Here is a 17101-nt window from a genome sequence, read left to right on the forward strand (position 1 = left end):
TGCTGTATTTGCTGTAACAATAGTAATATTAATTATTATAATAGCTCTCATTTTCTGAGCCCTTACTAATACCATTTGCCAGATGTTGTTCTATATATTTTACATGTATTAATTCGCTTAATATTCTTAACAACCATATAAAACAGGTACCACTATTATTTTCATTTTAAAGGTAAGGAAATTGAGGCATAGAGACATTAAATAATTTGCTAGGTCTGGCAGTAATTACGTGCCAGAGCTAGTGGAGGAGCTCTGGCAGCCTGGCCTGGAGCCCATGCTCCGAACCACTGTGCTCTACTGCCTCCTACTGGCTGTACAATCATCATAACTATATGAATCACAAAAAGATGTTAGATCAGCATCATCCAACAGAACTGTTAGGCAAACCCTATATGTAATTTAAAATTTTCTAGTAATTACATTAAAAAGTAAAAGAAACAGGTAAAATGAATTTTATTTACCATGTTATCCAAAATATTGTCATTTCAACATGTAATCAGTATAAAAGCTGAGATATTTTACATTTTTTTCATACCAAGTGTTCAAAATCAGTGTGTATTTCACCCTTATGGCATAACCTACTTGGGAAAAGTCACATTTCAAGCACTCAATAGGCACATTGAGCTACCAGATTGTGCAACGCATGTAGCAGAGTTAGATACTCAGGACCTTAGAAGTAGGTGCTGCGCCAACCTGGACTCGATAGGCCACATTGCCCACAGTGATAGAGGTGACCCTCTTCTTCCATGTAGAAATCCATTTTCAGTCTGAGCATCTCAAGAAATATCCAAGTATGAAAAGTGACGATATCTATTGTGTAAGACCTGCTCTGGCACTTGGGCCAACATCTTTAATTGAGAAATGTACAATTCCTGAGGACTTTCAGTTCTTAAAATAATTATCTCCGCCAGACCGCACCCATTTCTTCTTTAGTCCGTTCTGGAGAACCCTCCTAATTCATGTCTAGGTGCAGGATTGTAGCAAGCTTCATCTTGCTTTGAGCAGGAACATACTATGCCCCACCCCAGGCATTTCTTAGCCAAAGATGTAGCCAGTATATATTCTCGTGACACAAGCCTGCTGCTTTATTTGCAGGAATGTGCTAACCTATTAGAGGCAGCTGTGGTTCATTTGCTATGCGAGAATATAGTCTTTAGATCTTCATACAGTAATAGCTATGTCATTAGCTCCTTTACTTATTTCTGCATAATCTCTTTACATGGTTTCTTGGCCAAAGAACAAAAGTGTGTGAGGCCAGGCATCATGCTGTTAGTGGGTAATTAGTCCCACTCAGATTCACATTGACTCCAGATACTTACCTTAAAGACAGCATGACTAGTAATATGTGTATAACTCTCCTTATTAAATATCTAAAAGCAGTAAGGCTTAGGATAAACTAAACATCATTCATTTCCTCCCCAGATCCCATGGATTTTGCCTCATTTCTTGCAGAGGGATGCAGATATCTAACGATAATTTTATGTGGGATTTTTTTTCCATGAAAGTAAGAGGAGAACATAATTATAATGTTTCATTAAGAAATGTATCGTCTCCTAGGCATATTGCAAGGACTATTAGTCATTCTGCTGTGAATTAGGAAAGGTACTGTATAATTGCAAAATTACATTAATATCATCAATAGAGTCAAAATAACATTTCATAGAATATTCAAGTTGAAAGTACCCTACAGAACATCTAATTTCCCAGACTTGCTTGAAGATAAGAATCTTTTAGAATATTTAATAATACAAAATCGGTGGCTTATCCAAGACCCACTGAATCAGAATATTGGGGAAAGGGTCTAGGAAGCTGTGTTAGTAAGCAAGAACACTTCAGCTTATTGATATCATCAGAAAAGTTAAGGGAACACTGAACTTTGTTTTACAGATGAAGGGCCTGGGGCCCAGAGAGGTCAATGGACTGGATCACATTCACATACCTACTGTACATCAGATGGGAATTGACTACCTCTCCTGAATCTAGTCTAGGAACTTCCCCAAAACCAGACTACTGCATTAGGGTTCAACAAAATAGAACTGAAACCCATCATTGTCTTCTGTCTACAAAGAAAGAAGGAAATAGTAATTTTTTCAAGGGATAGGTTTTTATATAACTTTTAATATAGTCTTCTAGACTCCGCATGATTCAAGAAGGTGCATGAATAACTGATGACATGCAGCGCACACACACACACACACACCTACTCCATTTCTGCTTTATCATGGACTCGAAAGAGACCATTTTTAGTGATTAAACTAGTCTTTTTCTTAATCCTTTAAATATTCCATGTGCATTAATTATCACTTTTTTGGATTCTCTTTTAGAGTCAACCATCAAGCCTATATCCATTTACTTCGAATAACTAAATTCTTCCTTTATCTTTTGTTCTACTTTGAGGAATGCAGGGCTATTCTTCAACAAGTAACTCGTTTTTAAAATTTAAGCAAGGCAAAAATGCTGTCAATATTTATCCTCTGCTGCAGAAAAAGTAGATGAAAATCCAACAAGAAATGGCTTTCCAATGTCAAAATGTTGATTTTACCACCTTCTTATAATTTTCTTTATTTCTGCAGATTGTCCGAAGCCTCCAAACATTCCCATGATCATGTTAGGGGTTTCCCTGGCTATTCTTCTTATCGGGGTTGTCCTACTGTGCATCTGGAAGCTACTGGTGTCATTTCATGATCGTAAAGAAGTTGCCAAATTTGAAGCAGAACGATCAAAAGCCAAGTGGCAAACGGTATGTGGAAACTTAGGGCTACTCCTTGTCTAGGGGAGAAAGAGGCTGGTGGAAGAGATTGAGGGGCTCAGCTTCCTTCTGCTCTGAGAGTTCAAATGTCACATTTTTTCTCTCCCACTCGCGCCATGACCCCAACAGCTTTGATTTCTGTTCTGCTTCAGGGGCAAAGGTCCAGATGACCCTCATAGCATATATTCGTCTTAGTGTGGTGGGGATTTCCACCACGATGAAGAGTGTCATGACGCTCCTGAGACAGCTGCTTAGGGACATTGGGGAAGTATATTTTTACCCAGTGCTTCCTCACCACTAGGAGTATCCCTCAGGCTCCATTTGATAAAGCACGGGTGCTGTATCTAAACAGTTCCATAACTTGGTTATGTTATAATGAATGGAATAATGTTCATAAGTAGTATGATAATTCGTGCCAATTTCTTTGGAAATACTTGTTTCTGATATAATAGGTTACAAAGCAAATTTGAGATGATTTGTTAAATGCCATGCAGTTATTTTTTCTGAATAACATAAATTTTAAACAGAGACCTGAAAAAAAACCCCAAAATATTAACCTTTAAATACATAAACTCAATAGAAATAATTTAAGTGCCTTCTCTTCACAAGAGGCAATCAGAAGGCAGGACTATAGCTTTCTGTGTTTCTTTTCCACAGGAGAGATAATTACATTTCTAGAGACCCAAAGAAACAATTCCATAGTTTTAATTTCATCTCTCTATCTCTAATGGTGTGTCCAGGTATCTAACAGCAATTATCTTACATTGCTGATTCTAACAACGATATCACTGGAGAAAATACAGGCAGACACAATGCTCCTTTGGATTTGTCTGCCCAAATAATTCGATGTTAACAATTTTTATAGCAATGCCTTCAATTCCTAAAGCAAATGGAATTTTCCATTTTTGATAAATTTATCTTGATAAGGGATGTTTCTGTTGTATGCGGTTATTCTAAATTAATGATAATATATGGTACAGGACAATGAACACTGAAAATTTTTATCTACTTTATCTTCCCATTAAAAATGCATTTAGATACAACAGCCAAATGCAATGTATGGATCTTGTTTGGATCATGATTTGAACAGTCCACCTGTAAAAATACATTTTTAAAACAACTGGAAAAAGGCTGGGCATGGTGGCTCACACCTATAATCTTAGAACTTTGGGAGGCCAAGACAGGAGGATTGGATGAGCTCAGGAGTTCGAGTTGGGCAACATGGGAAAACCCATCCCTACAAAAAGAAATACAAAAATTAGCCAGGCATGGTGGTTCACACCTGTAGTCCCAGCTACTTGGGAGGCTAAGGCAGGAGGATCACTTGAGCCAGGAGGTCAAGCCTGCAGTGAGCCATGATCATGCCATTGCATTCCAGCCTAAGTGACAGAGTGAGCCCCAGTCTCCAAAATAAATAATAAATAAATACATAAAAAGACTGAAAAAAGATTAATACATGCTGGGTATTAGAATGATAGCAAATAAGTATGGTTAATTTGATTAGGTATGATAATGCCATGGTGACATTGCTAGAAAATATCCATATTTTTTAGAGATGCATACTGAAGGAGTGAAAGAAAATGAAAGCTGGGGTTCACTTTGAAATAATTCAACCAAGAGAGTGGGATGGAGGGATAGTTGAAGCAGGTGTGGCAGAATTGTGATAACTGTTGAATCTGAGTGATGGGTCTTTGGAGGTTGGTTATATAGCTTTCCTCTTTTTGCGAATGTGTGTATTTTCCATAATTAAGCAAAATTCCTCAGGAGAAGATATAATTTACTCATCTCTAACAATGTAAAAGGTAAACAGATAGGTTAGCTTGGTGACTTAGAACGCAGTATTAATGAGCCCAAAGTTGTAGGACTGTTCACTTCACCTGACCCCTGGCCACAGATGTTATTTTTGACTTTCATCAACTCTCCAACAAACGCCTTGCCATGGTTAAAAGGGCAACCAGGTAAAAGAATATGGTTAAGTTGCCACAAAGGACAATAGCAGCAAGCCCCATGATATAATCCTGGTATTTCCATTTTGAAGAGCTAAACTGAGGCTCAGAGAAGTTAAGGGACTTCCCTAACTTTTGGTGCATGGTTAAGCTGAAGCCTAGTTGTTCATTGTTCTTCTAAGTACAGGCTTCGGTTGACCCTCCTAGAAATAATAAGCAGGTGTTCCACAAACACGCACTTGGGCAATTATGTGATGTATATCTACTAACCAGCACATTTCAATGTTCTCATACAGAGGCATATATACTGACAAGTGGTTAATATCTTTAAAATAACATTTTAATTAACAGCTAATTTCCACAAAAACATGAATTGTTCTCCCTCAGGATGTAGAACATGACTGAAATTCAAATGCTGAATTTTTGCCATTTCTTCATCTAACATGCGACCGGAACATGCATTAAACAGAAAAAAAAGCATAAATGGAAAATATTATTCCCCTATTAAATTGAGTTTCTTTGAATAACAAATGTTTGATGTTCCTGACTAGATAATGACTGGGTAGTAATTATTCACTTGGATGCAAAAAAGGTTTAACTCAAATAATTCAGTTTAAATTTCACTAACATCCTACTGGAAAAAAATGTCACTCACTGCACACATTTAGGGGTCTTCAATTTAACTGAGTTTTTTCCCTAAAACCTATTTCTTCTTGAAGAAGTGAATTTGACTGGTCTTTGAAACCCAGTGCCCTCCAGGGACAGTAGGGACAATAGGACTGCATTGGACTCATAAAGTGACAGGGCTTAAGACAGAAAGGTCTTCACTCCTACCTCCTAAAACATTTCAGAGCAGCTGTAAAGAAAGCTTATCTTTTTTATTATGCTTTAAAAAATAATGCCCACCCCCACATATTCTTTATGAAAACACAAATGAAGCATATTTAAATTCATCTTTGATTAGAATTTTTTTTCTAGATGACAAGTCATTAACTTGAGGCAAAAAAATGTTCGGCCTGACATTTCTTGCAGTCATGGATTGATTTTGTACTGTGCTAAGCAAATCAGGTCTGCATTTAGCAGTTGGGCGATCATTAAGGAAGCTGTGGGTCATGACAGAGTTTTCCTATTACCACTTTTTCAATCTTGAAAAATGTGTCATTGCATTTGCAGAATCCGCAGCCTAAATTAGCACTCCCAGACACCTGGGAGAATCAGCCTGGTCACCCCAGATGGTTAGGGGAACACTGACCTTTTCTGAGCAGTGGATTGCACACTCACCTGAAATAGAGCAGGACTCAAGCCTACATTTCTGCTGGAAAGTCGGTGTAGAGAGGTTACAATCAGCAGAGCACTAGAGGAGGCAGTGTGGACATTTCCACACCTCCTCCTGGAACAAAACCCAATGTGAGTGCATTATCCTGACCTCTGATCTTCAGCTGAGGCCAGGAAATACCCTACTACACACAACAGCAATATGTACTTGCTCTTCGTCCACTTTTACACTTCCACCTTCCCCTCTTACTCTAGTGAAGTCTGCTTTACCCATCACTCCCTATAAGCAATGTCTTGGCCCTGAACCAGTTTTGCAAGGGACCCCCAAAATATTGCAAACCTGAATGAATGAAGTTGCTTTAAAATACAGAATGAAAACTCTGCCATCAAAATTAAACATTCAACTAAATATCTACTAAGTAACATTGTGTTATCTTGTCAATTGCAATTCAAGTCACCTCCTCTATAATGCATATCAGTTATATTAAGTGTGGGATATGGGTGTATTGTAGTTTGTTTGACATGATATAGGGTGCACCTACAAACAAGTACCTGGTCCTACGGAGCTCTAAGCTGGCCCTGCTCAGAGCCTGTGTCCTCTTTCCAAGTGTCTTTTCTGTTCACGAAGGTGGGAGCTTCCTGGAGGAAGTGGGAAATCCCTCCAGGACAGGCTTATCCTGTCATTGCTGGCCTGAACCTCTTACTTTTTTCCGTCTTGTTTCTTCAATTGAGTCCCTCATTATCCTGTAAACAACTAGATTCTAGTCTCAAATTTAATAGAATTCCATGCATGATTTTTGTTTGCAAATGAGGCTCCATCTACATCTAAATTCACATCAGTCTGCCCTTTCCCTTCAAAATCTCAAATTCTTAAGGCAGCAGGACTAGATAAGATCTGGAGATCCCTCAGAATTAACCAGGCTGCTCTCAGGAATAGAAGCAATATACCAACTTAGCTTTCACCCATCATCCACCACGAGCCAAGGAACCTCTTTTCTGTTTGGCTTTATTATAGAAATAGCATAGCTCTTTAAAGGCACATAACAAAGGTAACATGTCACTTAGTCAGAGGTCAGGCCACTGGCTCTGGACAACATAGAAATGGATGCAGGTGTGATTCCCACTCACAATGAGGGCACTGAGGCCAATGAGTGGGAAAGACCAGGGAGTGTTTCCAGTTTTATTCAATTCTTTTAAGAGCTGAAAGAAATATACTGAGCAAGCAAAGACAATTAAGGTTTTTTTTCAAATCCATCCCTAGAAATTTCTACCATAGCTATAATTCGTGGAATGAGGTGATCAAAGTATAAGATTTTAACTTAGAAGGTCAGAGGCGGTACCTGGATTCCATACATACTCAGTAATGGGCTTAGAAATGTTAAGTGTACCAAAGCCTTGGGGGAAAATATCTTTATAATCCTCTCTAAAACCTAAAAGAAAAGGAAATTCCAAATGTGAAGAAAAGCTATAAATGGGGACTAATGAGAAGAGGCAGCATTTATGGAGCATTTGCTATGTGCTACACACATTGCTAAAATACCTGGATGAGGTAGGAACAGATAGGGACACCAAGGCTCAGGGTGGCGTCAGTACGGTCATGTGGTGGAGCTGGGTTTGGACCCAGACTGTTGCCATAGCCTGTGTGGTCAACCTTGGAAAGTGGGAGAGAAGAAACTGTACCTTACCCAGACACCTTCCTCCGGCCTGGAACAACTAGAGAGGCTTGATCCTTCTGGACCTTCTGGTCCTTTTGGCTACAGCACCACTGCTATTGGCACCTGGAGGCACATCTATAGCCCAAACAGCACAGCTGGGCTACCCAGGAGTCCCACACCCAACCATCCCACTGCCCCCAAGGCAAAGCCATTTTTCCTGGCCTGCCTTTGGACTGCAACTCTTTCATGACCCCAGGGTCCTCCATACCTGTCTCTTGTGGTTGTCCACAGTGTTTTACATAGTAAGCAAAAGACAGCTGGTGCTTTGGCTACCCACGGCAAGTGTTAGCTGTCCAGAGGATGGTTCCTCACTCCTCCCAAGCAACTACTTTCTCCCACTTCTGAGTTTTGATCTTATCTTAGCATGATTATTTGTGCCCTTCTTTGATGCCTCTCATCAGTAACACGTTTGTTAAAGGCAGATACTGTGTCGTTCATTTTTGTATGTTCCTACCAGTTTCACTTTTCCTGTTTTTTACTTTTTTGGCTTTGATTTCACTTTTGGTTCATCTATCACTGTTCATGCCACTCATTCCATACATACTGAGTACCTGCTCTGGGCCAGGGACTCAGTGCTGGGAAAACAGCAGTGAGCACAACAGCTGAAGCCTTGTTTTCTATCCGTAAATTTGTACATTACCAAAAGAGGTAAGATTTTTAGAATATACATATGGGACTTGTTCTGTATGTTTAACAAAATGAAAATGTATAAATTACAAAACACTAAACGTATGAAATACCAAATTAATCAAAATTGTTCTAATGGTTTCCAAGACTGAGCTTGACTCTCCTCTTCCAATTTGCACTATATATTAAAGCAGTATAATAACAAAATGTATGTACTTTCACTTGAATCTTTTTTTTTTTTCAGGGAACCAATCCACTCTACAGAGGCTCCACAAGTACTTTTAAAAATGTAACTTATAAACACAGGGAAAAACAAAAGGTAGACCTTTCCACAGATGTCTAGAACTACTTTATGCATGAAAAAAGTCTGTTTCACTGATACGAAATGTTAATGCACTATTTAATTTTTTTCTCTTTGTTGCTTCAAAATGAGGTTGGTTTAAGATAATAACAGGACATTTGCAGATAAGTCATCCTCTACATGAAGGTGAGAGACTGTTGGCAGGTTCAAAATAATCAAGAAGAGAAATATCCTTAGCAAAGAGATGACTTTGGGGATCATTTGAGGAATACTAACTCTGTTGCATTAATGCTTCAAAAAATCTTCAAAATGATTCATGAGGGCCTGATTTACATTTGAAAAATGTTTGAAATTAGAATCTCATTTGTTTCAGGAATGCAGCTACCTGAGTTTTTTGTCTCAGCGAAGTCACAAAGCCCATATACTCACATTGTGTATCTATACTTGCCAATTAATTCTAAACTTGTAGGAAATATGCCCTCTCTTAAAGGAGAATTTTTTTTAAATCTCTGAGAAATGAGATTCTGAGTTTACTTCAGCTAAAAAGTTGCAATTCTTCTGAAGATCTCTCAAATATAAGGTTGAACGTTAAGTGTTAATAATTTTTGTGAATTTATACGCACCTAAACGTTAAGTACACAAATATTTTGTTTTACAAATGAGGAATAAGTAATTTATAAATTAAGAAGTTACCTATAAAAATAAAAAGATAACAACCCTATCATATAGCTTATTTTCAAATTACCTGAAAAACGATATTCTATACTGTTTCCTTTTTGACCCTGAGTTTTCAAACTGTTACTTCTCCCATATTTCTCAATCCATTTCACTCAGTTGCACAGTCTTTTAAACCCTGTAATTGTCATACCAAAGTTTCTTTAAAAAAAAAAATACTTTAAATGCTTTTATTCAAAGAGTGATCCAATAATATAAAAGGAACATGTGTTAAACACAATAAAATTTTAAATGGCTCTAAATCAAGCACATCAAGAGTATACAAGTCTTAAAGGCTTTTTAATACATACTCTTTTCCCATATACGTAACCCAACTTGCACATTTCAGCTGCATGTGCTGAATATGCCTCATATATTTACTTTTAAGAGGTAAGATTTTGCTTGCAAAATACATGTGCAAATTAGGGATCCATCGGTTGATAGAAGAGATGGACTCTAGAATATTATTTCTTGTGGTTATTACTCTTTTACAAAGCACTTTCATCTCACTTGATCCTCATAAGGAAACTAAGTCTCAGAATGAGTAGAGCTGGGTTCAGAATCTAGCTCTTCTAACTCCAAGCCATCTCCTCTTTCCACTGCCTCTTTTGTCAGTGAAATAATAGAAAGATTGTGTTAGTTAAGCAATAACTGTCATTTGTTTGAAAATGTACGAGACTAAACAAATAGCATTTAAACTGCTGGCATACAGATGAGATAGGTACTTTTGCGCAATGGTTATTACTTTTGATTAAATTGTAATGTGAAGTTTTTACTAGGTGAATAGTTCATTATGTAGTGGAGGCTTCGTGGTTGTCCATTGAATTGTCACAGCAAAATCTATAAGTTTCTTCAATTCTACAAGATAGATCCATATACATTTGATCACTTGGAGACTCTTTTTTTGCTGGTTTCTAGATAACTCAGGTAAATCAGACCTTTACGGAGTACACGGCTAGGTGAAAGAATTACTGAACAATGACCTTGAAAATCCGAAGGGCTGATATACCCTTTATGTTCTTGACTGATGCACAGAACCTGGGGGAAAGCTACAGCAATATAAAGGTTGCAATGCTGATAACACAACAGCAATCCTTTCCTCTACATGGACTTACTGTTGTATTTTTTTATTATTATTGGAATGGGATTTTAGAAAATAGAAGTTACCTTTGTGTGTGTTTTAGGGAAGGTAGAGAAGAATCTGCTCTTTCTCTGAATACTGTTTTGACCCCAGGCAGGACCTTGGAAAGGCCAAAACATTAACAGTAGTACTTCTGTTCACTGAAGAGTTATGTTACATGAAGATAAAATGGTTTCGTCGTGTTTATTATTGTATTTTGTGTTGATGTAAATAAACATGGTAATTTAAACAATGAACCTTAGATGGATGATAGTTTCTTTTATTTGCTTGGTACAAAACCCTCTTCTTGGATTTCTGGATTCCTCTGTGACCTGTTCTGACTGCCTTGATGGTCTTGGTCTGGGGCCAAGGAGAAGAGCAAAAGGAGGCAGCCACAGAAGGCAAGAGACAGCAGGGAGCGTGCCTGGACATCACCATTTTGTAAAGTCAAGTTCTTTAGGGTTAGTGCTATAAACTGAAATGTATCACCTTCCACCCCCAATAGCCCCTGTCCCCCCAAAATTCATGTATTGAAGTCTTAACCCCCAGTAGCTGAGACTGTAACTGTGCTTAGAAATAGAGCCTTTAAAGAGATAATTAAAGGCCCGGCATGATGGCTCATGCCTGTAATCCCAACACTTTGGGAGGCTGATGCAGGCAGATCACAAGGTCAGGAGTTCGAGACCAGCATGGCCAACATAGTGAAACCCTGTCTCTACTAAAAATACAAAAATTAGCCAGGTGCGGTGGCAGGCACCTGTAGTCCCAGCTACTTGGGAGGCTGAAGCAGGAGAATTACTTGAACCCAGGAAGTAGAGGTTGCAGTGGGCTGAGACCACACCATTGCACTCCAGCCTGGGTGACAGAGTGAGACTCCATCTCAAAAAAAAAAAAAAAAAAGAGAGAGAGAGATAATTAAATAAGGTGATGGAGTTGGGCCCTGGTCCAGTATGACTGGTGTCCTTATAAGAAGAGGAGATTAGGACACAGACATAAGGAAAACCATGTGAAGATACAGGGAGAGGGTGGCCAACTACAAGCCAAGGAGAGAGGCCTCATAAGAAACCAACCCAGTTGCCACCTGGACCCTGGACTTCTGGCCCCCAGAACTGAGGGAAAATAAATTCCTGTTGTGGAAGCCCCCTAGTCTGTGTTGCTCTGCTCAGCAGCCTGAGCACACTCACGTGATCAGGGAGTCTATTCTTCTGCACATCCATTTGTTCGGTGTCATAGTGCCATGCTTATCTTCTAAATCAGGAAAATTAAGCACAGAGAGACCAAATGCTGGAAAAAGGACTCAATTTAGTCCTTCTCTTAGGCCCATTTCTTACAAAAAGACAGGCAAAATCAAATCAAGAGTACTTATATTCTGAAACACACTGTCTCTTGTAAACTAAAGGCCAAATGTCTGAAAATAGAGAAACTGCTCCCATTTTGAACAGCACCAGGAAAGTTTCTTCTCTTCTTAATTTCTCCATCTGGGAGGTGGAATTCTTGTGTCTTCTAGCAGCTATAACAATTCCTGACACAGTAGCAACTCAATAAATTCATTCAACAAATATTTATTGAATGCCTGGTATATGCCAGACACTGTTGTTTGATTGTGGATATAGTGAACAATGAGCAAAACAAGTAATCTCTATGCTTCTTCCAAATGAGAGAGAAAATAATAAACAAGTAAATATACACTATCAGGGTCCTGGACCCAGTTTGTGCAGACCCCAGATCCACTTGGCCCCACCTGCCTTCCAGGCCTATGCCGGGAGTTACCCCAGCACCAACCTGCACAGTCCCCTTGGTAGTAAAATCCCAGCTTCTGCCTAACTCCTAACAGGTTAAGGAGCTGCTGCAATTCCTGTGCCCAAGTCCAGAATGGCTTCCCTAGCTGCTGCCCCAAGGGACCACATAAGACAACAGGGAGGTTCAGGGGAGTCAGCACTCTGAAGAATGAATGTAGATCCATAAGAGACAGAGATGGGAAGGAACCAGCAGATGAACAGGAGCTGAGCCACCAGCGATGTCTTCTGGGGAAGCAGTGGCCAGCTTCCCCATGTCTCATCTTGTACCTGCGTTCCCTCATTAGCTGCCTCCCTGCCCTTTTTCACTGGGCTAGCACCCCTCAATAAAACATTAGCACATAACCTTGCTTGGGTTCTTATTATATAAGGAGCCTGGACTAAGAATGTCTAACCGTCCTAAGAACTATGCAGAAAATAAAGCAGGACAAAAAGCTACACAATGCCCTGTGAGAGTGCACCCTTAGAAAGAGTTGTAATTTCTTCCATTTTTATTTATTTATTTTTTTGAGACAGAGTCTCACTCTGTCACCCAGAATGGAGTGCAGTGGCATGATCTCAGCTCACTGCAATTTCCGCCTTCCGGGAAAGTGAATCCAAAAGTGAATCTCTCTAGACTGGGCAAAGGGTGGAAAACTTGATCTTCTATCTTTTCATTTGATTACACAACCAGCAAGGGAGCAGCATGGCACCCCAGAAGTTTTGCATCCCATGAGCTCTCCTGGAGCTAGGTCCTGGGAGAGGCCTGACAGTCAAAGACACAGATTTGACCACCACTTCCCCACCCCCCACTCTTTGGTGTCTTTGACGTGGCAAGACTTCACAAATCCCACGGAGAATCTAGTTCAGTTTGAAATTTTAATCTGATCTTTGCAATTTCCAGGTATGTAGTTTATGAAAGAACTGCTCAAATAGTATTTACTTTTTTGGCCTAAAATGTATTTACATTTATGGTCTTGCGTATCAATCAGTCCTGTTCCAGGTCAATATCTGAAGCTCCGTATCAAGGAACTCTGTTGTTTGTCCATAACTGACCCAATGAAAAGTTTATTTTTTTAATCCAGTTGACTCTGCTATACATAATATAGATGTGTGTGTGTGTGTATATGTAAATACGTACATATATATTTCTTATTTCAATAGCTATATCTTACTAGCATTAAGGAGCTTGCATTGTTAATAAAAATTAGGGTTAACTGCATGTTGTGAACATGTACTCTAGAACTTGGGGTATAATAATAATAATAAAAAAGAAAAAACAAAAATAAAATAAATCAAAAGCTCAAAAAAAATTAGGGTTAAAAGAAAAACATTAGATGAATTAATTTTAACAGCGTTTAATTGAGCAATTCACAAGTCGGGCAGTTCCTCAACCAGAGTAGGTTCAGAGTGACTCAGGCAGTGCTGTGTGGTCGGAGAGGATTTATGGACAGAAAAGGGAAAGCAAGGTACAGAAAACAGAAGTGACTTGCAGAAACAGTCAGATTGGTTACAGTTCTTGCATTTGCCCTATTTGAACACGATTTGAACAGTTGGCCACCTACAAGTGGTTGATTATGGCTTCTGTGATGGGCTGAGACTTGGTTACTCATTACAAAAGTAGGTTACAGTCTGTTTCCACACCCAGTTAGGTTACATCATTATATATGGAGAAACCTTTAGGCCAAATTTACCAAGAGGCAGATTTAAGCTAAACCTAATTTAACTTAAGGTAACACCTACTGTTCTAAATACATTATAGATGTTAACCCATTCAGAGCTCACAACAACCCTGTGGGGAGGGTATTATTTTTATCTCCTATTTTACAAGTGAGGAATCTGAGGCACAGAGATGTTAAGTAAATTCCCCAAGTCACACAGCTTAACAGACTTTGAAGTGTCAAACATAAACAAAGCCAGACACTAGTTAAGGTGGAAACAACAGACTTTAATCAGTAATACGCTCTTGCAATAGGGAAGAGTCCAGCTTGAAGTGAACTCAACTTCAGTTTATATGAAGCTTACTGAGCATTTTATTTTACTTTATTTTTATAATTTTAAGTTTTTGTGAGTACATAGTAGGTGTATATATTTAGGGCCCACAGGAGATATTTTGATACAGGCATACAATGAGTAATAATCATATCAGGGTAAATGGGGTACCCATCACCTCAAGCATTTAGGCTTTCTTTGTGTTACAAACAATCCAATTATACTCTTTTAGTTATTTTGAAATGTACATTTTGAAATTGAACTATTTATTTCAATAATTTTGAAATAAATTATTGTTCACTGTAGTCACCTGTGGTGCTATCAAATACTATATCTTATTCATTCTAACTATATTTTTTGTACCCATTAACCATCACTCCTTCCTCTCCCTGCCCCCCTACTACCCTTCCCAGCCTCTGGTAACCATCCTTTTACTCTATCTCCGTGAATTCAATTGTTTTACTTTTTAGCTATCATAAATAAATGAGAACATGTGAAGTTTGTGTTTCTGTGCCTGGCTTATTTAACATAATGACCTCCAGTTCCATCCATGTTGTTGCAAATGACAGGATCTCATTCTTTTTATGGCTGAATATAGTACTCTATTACTTATATGTACCACATCTTCCTTAGCCATTCATCTGTTGATGGACACAGGTTGCTTCTGAATCTTGGCTATTGTGAACAATGCTGCAGTAAACATGGGAGTGCAAATATCTCTTTGATATACTCATTGCCTTTCTTTTGGGTGTATACCTAAGAGTGGGATTGCTAGATCATATGTAGTTCTATTTTTAGTTTTTTGAGGAACCTTCAAACTGTTCTCCATAGTGGTTGTACTAATTTACATTCCCACCAACAGTGTATAAGGGTTCCCTTTTCTCCACATCCTTGCCAGCATGTGTTGCCTGTCTTTTAGATAAAAGCCACTTTAACTGGGGTGAAATGATATCTCATTGTAGTTTTGATCTGCATTTCTCTGATGATCAATGATGTTGAGCACATTTTCATATACCTGTTTGCCATTTGCATGTCTTCTTTTGAGAAATGTTTATTCAGATCTTTTGCCCAACTTAAAATCAGATTATTGGTTTTTTTCCCATAGAGTTGTTTGAGCTCCTTATATAATCGGGTTATGAATCCCTCGTCAGATGGAGAGTTTGCAAATATTTTCTTCCATATTGTAGCTTGTCTCTTCACTTTGTTGATTGTTTCCTTTGTTGTGCAGAAGGTTTTTTTTGTTTGTTTGTTTGTTTGACAGAGTCTTGCTCTGTAGCCCAGGCTGGAGTGCAGTGGCACAAACTCGGCTCATTGCAACCTTCGCTTCCCAGGTTCAAGCAATTCTCCTACCTCAGCCTCCTAAGTAGCTGGGATTACAGGGGCATGCTACCATGCCCAGCTAATTTTTGTATTTTAATAGAGACGGGGTTTCACCATGTTGGCCAGGCTGGTCTTAAACTCCTGACCTCAGGTGATCTGCCTGCCTCGGCCTCCCAAAGTACTGGGATTACAGGCGTGAGCCACCGTGCCTTTTATCTTGATGTGCTCCCCATTTGTCCATTTTTGCTTTAGATGCCTGTGTTTGTGGAGTATTACTCAAGAAATTGTTCCCCATTCCAATGTCTTGGAGAGTTTCCCCAACGTTTTCTTGTGGCATTTTCATAGTCTGAGGTCTTAGATTTAAGTCTTTAATCCATTTTGACTTGATTTTTGTACATGGCAAGAGATAGGGGTCTAGTTTCATTCTTCTGCATTTGAATGTCCAATTTTCCCAGCACCATTTATTTTTGAAGAGAATGTTCTTTTGTCAACAATGTTCTTGGCAGCTTTGTTGAAAATGATTTCACTGTAGATGTATGGGTTTGTTTCTGGGTTCATGTATTAGTTCTTTCTCACGTTTCTGTAAAGAAATACCTGAGACTGGGTAATTTATAAAGAAAAGAAGTTAAATTGCCTCACAGTTATGCAGCCTGTACAGGAAGCATGGGCACCTCCACTTCTGGGGAGGCCTGAGGGAGATCTTACTCATGGCAGAAAGCAAAGAAGACATCTTACATGGCAGGAGTGGGGAGGGGGGAGGTGCCACACACTTTTAAAACAACCAGCTCTCATGATTACTCACTCATTCACTATCATGAGAACAGCATGGAGGGGATAGTGCTAAACCATTCATAAGAACTCTGCCCCCATGAGCCAATCACCTGCCATCAGGCTTCACCTCCAACATTGAGGATTACAGTTTGATGTGAGATTTGGGAGAGGGCACAAATCCAAATCATATCAGTTCTTTATTCTCTTCCATTGGTTTATGTGTCTATTTTTATGCCAGTATCATGCTGTTTTGGTTACTATAGCTCTGTAGTATAATTTGAATCAGATAATATGATTTCTCCATTTTGTTCATTTTACTCAGGATAGCTTTGGCTATTCTGGGTCTTTTGTGGTTCCATATAAATATAAAACTGTTTTCTTTTTCCATTTCTGTGAAGAATGTCAATGGTATTTTGATAGGGATTGCATTAAATCTGTAGATTGTTTGGGGTAGTATGAACATTTTAACAATATTGAGTCTTCCAATCCATGAATATGGAATATCTTTCCATTTTGTTGTTTCCTCTTCAATTTCTTGTGTCAATGTTTTATAGTTTTCATTGCAGAGTTCTTTCACTTCATTGGTTAATTCCTTGGTAGTTAATTTTATTTGTAGCTATTGCAAATGGGATTATGTTTTTTATTTCTTTTTCAGATTGCTTGCTGTTGGCATATAGAAATGCTACTGATTTTTGTATGCTGGCTTTGTATCCTGACACTTTACTGAATGTATCAGTTCTAATAGTTTTTTTGGAGGAGTCTTTTTTTTTTTAAATATAAGACCATATAATCTGCA

The 17101-nt window shown here is 38.6% G+C and overlaps 1 protein-coding gene across 5 annotated transcripts in view; it reads left to right on the plus strand.

Moving 5' to 3' along the window:
* ITGB6 (integrin subunit beta 6) overlaps positions 1-10704 on the plus strand; it is a 96270-nt gene extending 85566 nt beyond the window's left edge. For all 5 annotated transcript variants that reach the window (XM_055291989.1, XM_055291993.1, XM_055291991.1 and 2 more), the window contains 2 exons: positions 2574-2740; positions 8557-10704. In XM_055291989.1, the coding sequence (XP_055147964.1) occupies positions 2574-2740; positions 8557-8655 (266 nt within the window). In that variant the 3' untranslated portion in view covers positions 8656-10704. The remainder of the gene's footprint in view (positions 1-2573; positions 2741-8556) is intronic.
* The last annotated feature ends 6397 nt before the right edge of the window (positions 10705-17101 follow it).

Source organism: Symphalangus syndactylus, chromosome 9 (assembly GCF_028878055.3).
Source record: "Symphalangus syndactylus isolate Jambi chromosome 9, NHGRI_mSymSyn1-v2.1_pri, whole genome shotgun sequence".
In the NCBI taxonomy this organism is placed as follows: Eukaryota; Metazoa; Chordata; class Mammalia; order Primates; family Hylobatidae; genus Symphalangus; species Symphalangus syndactylus.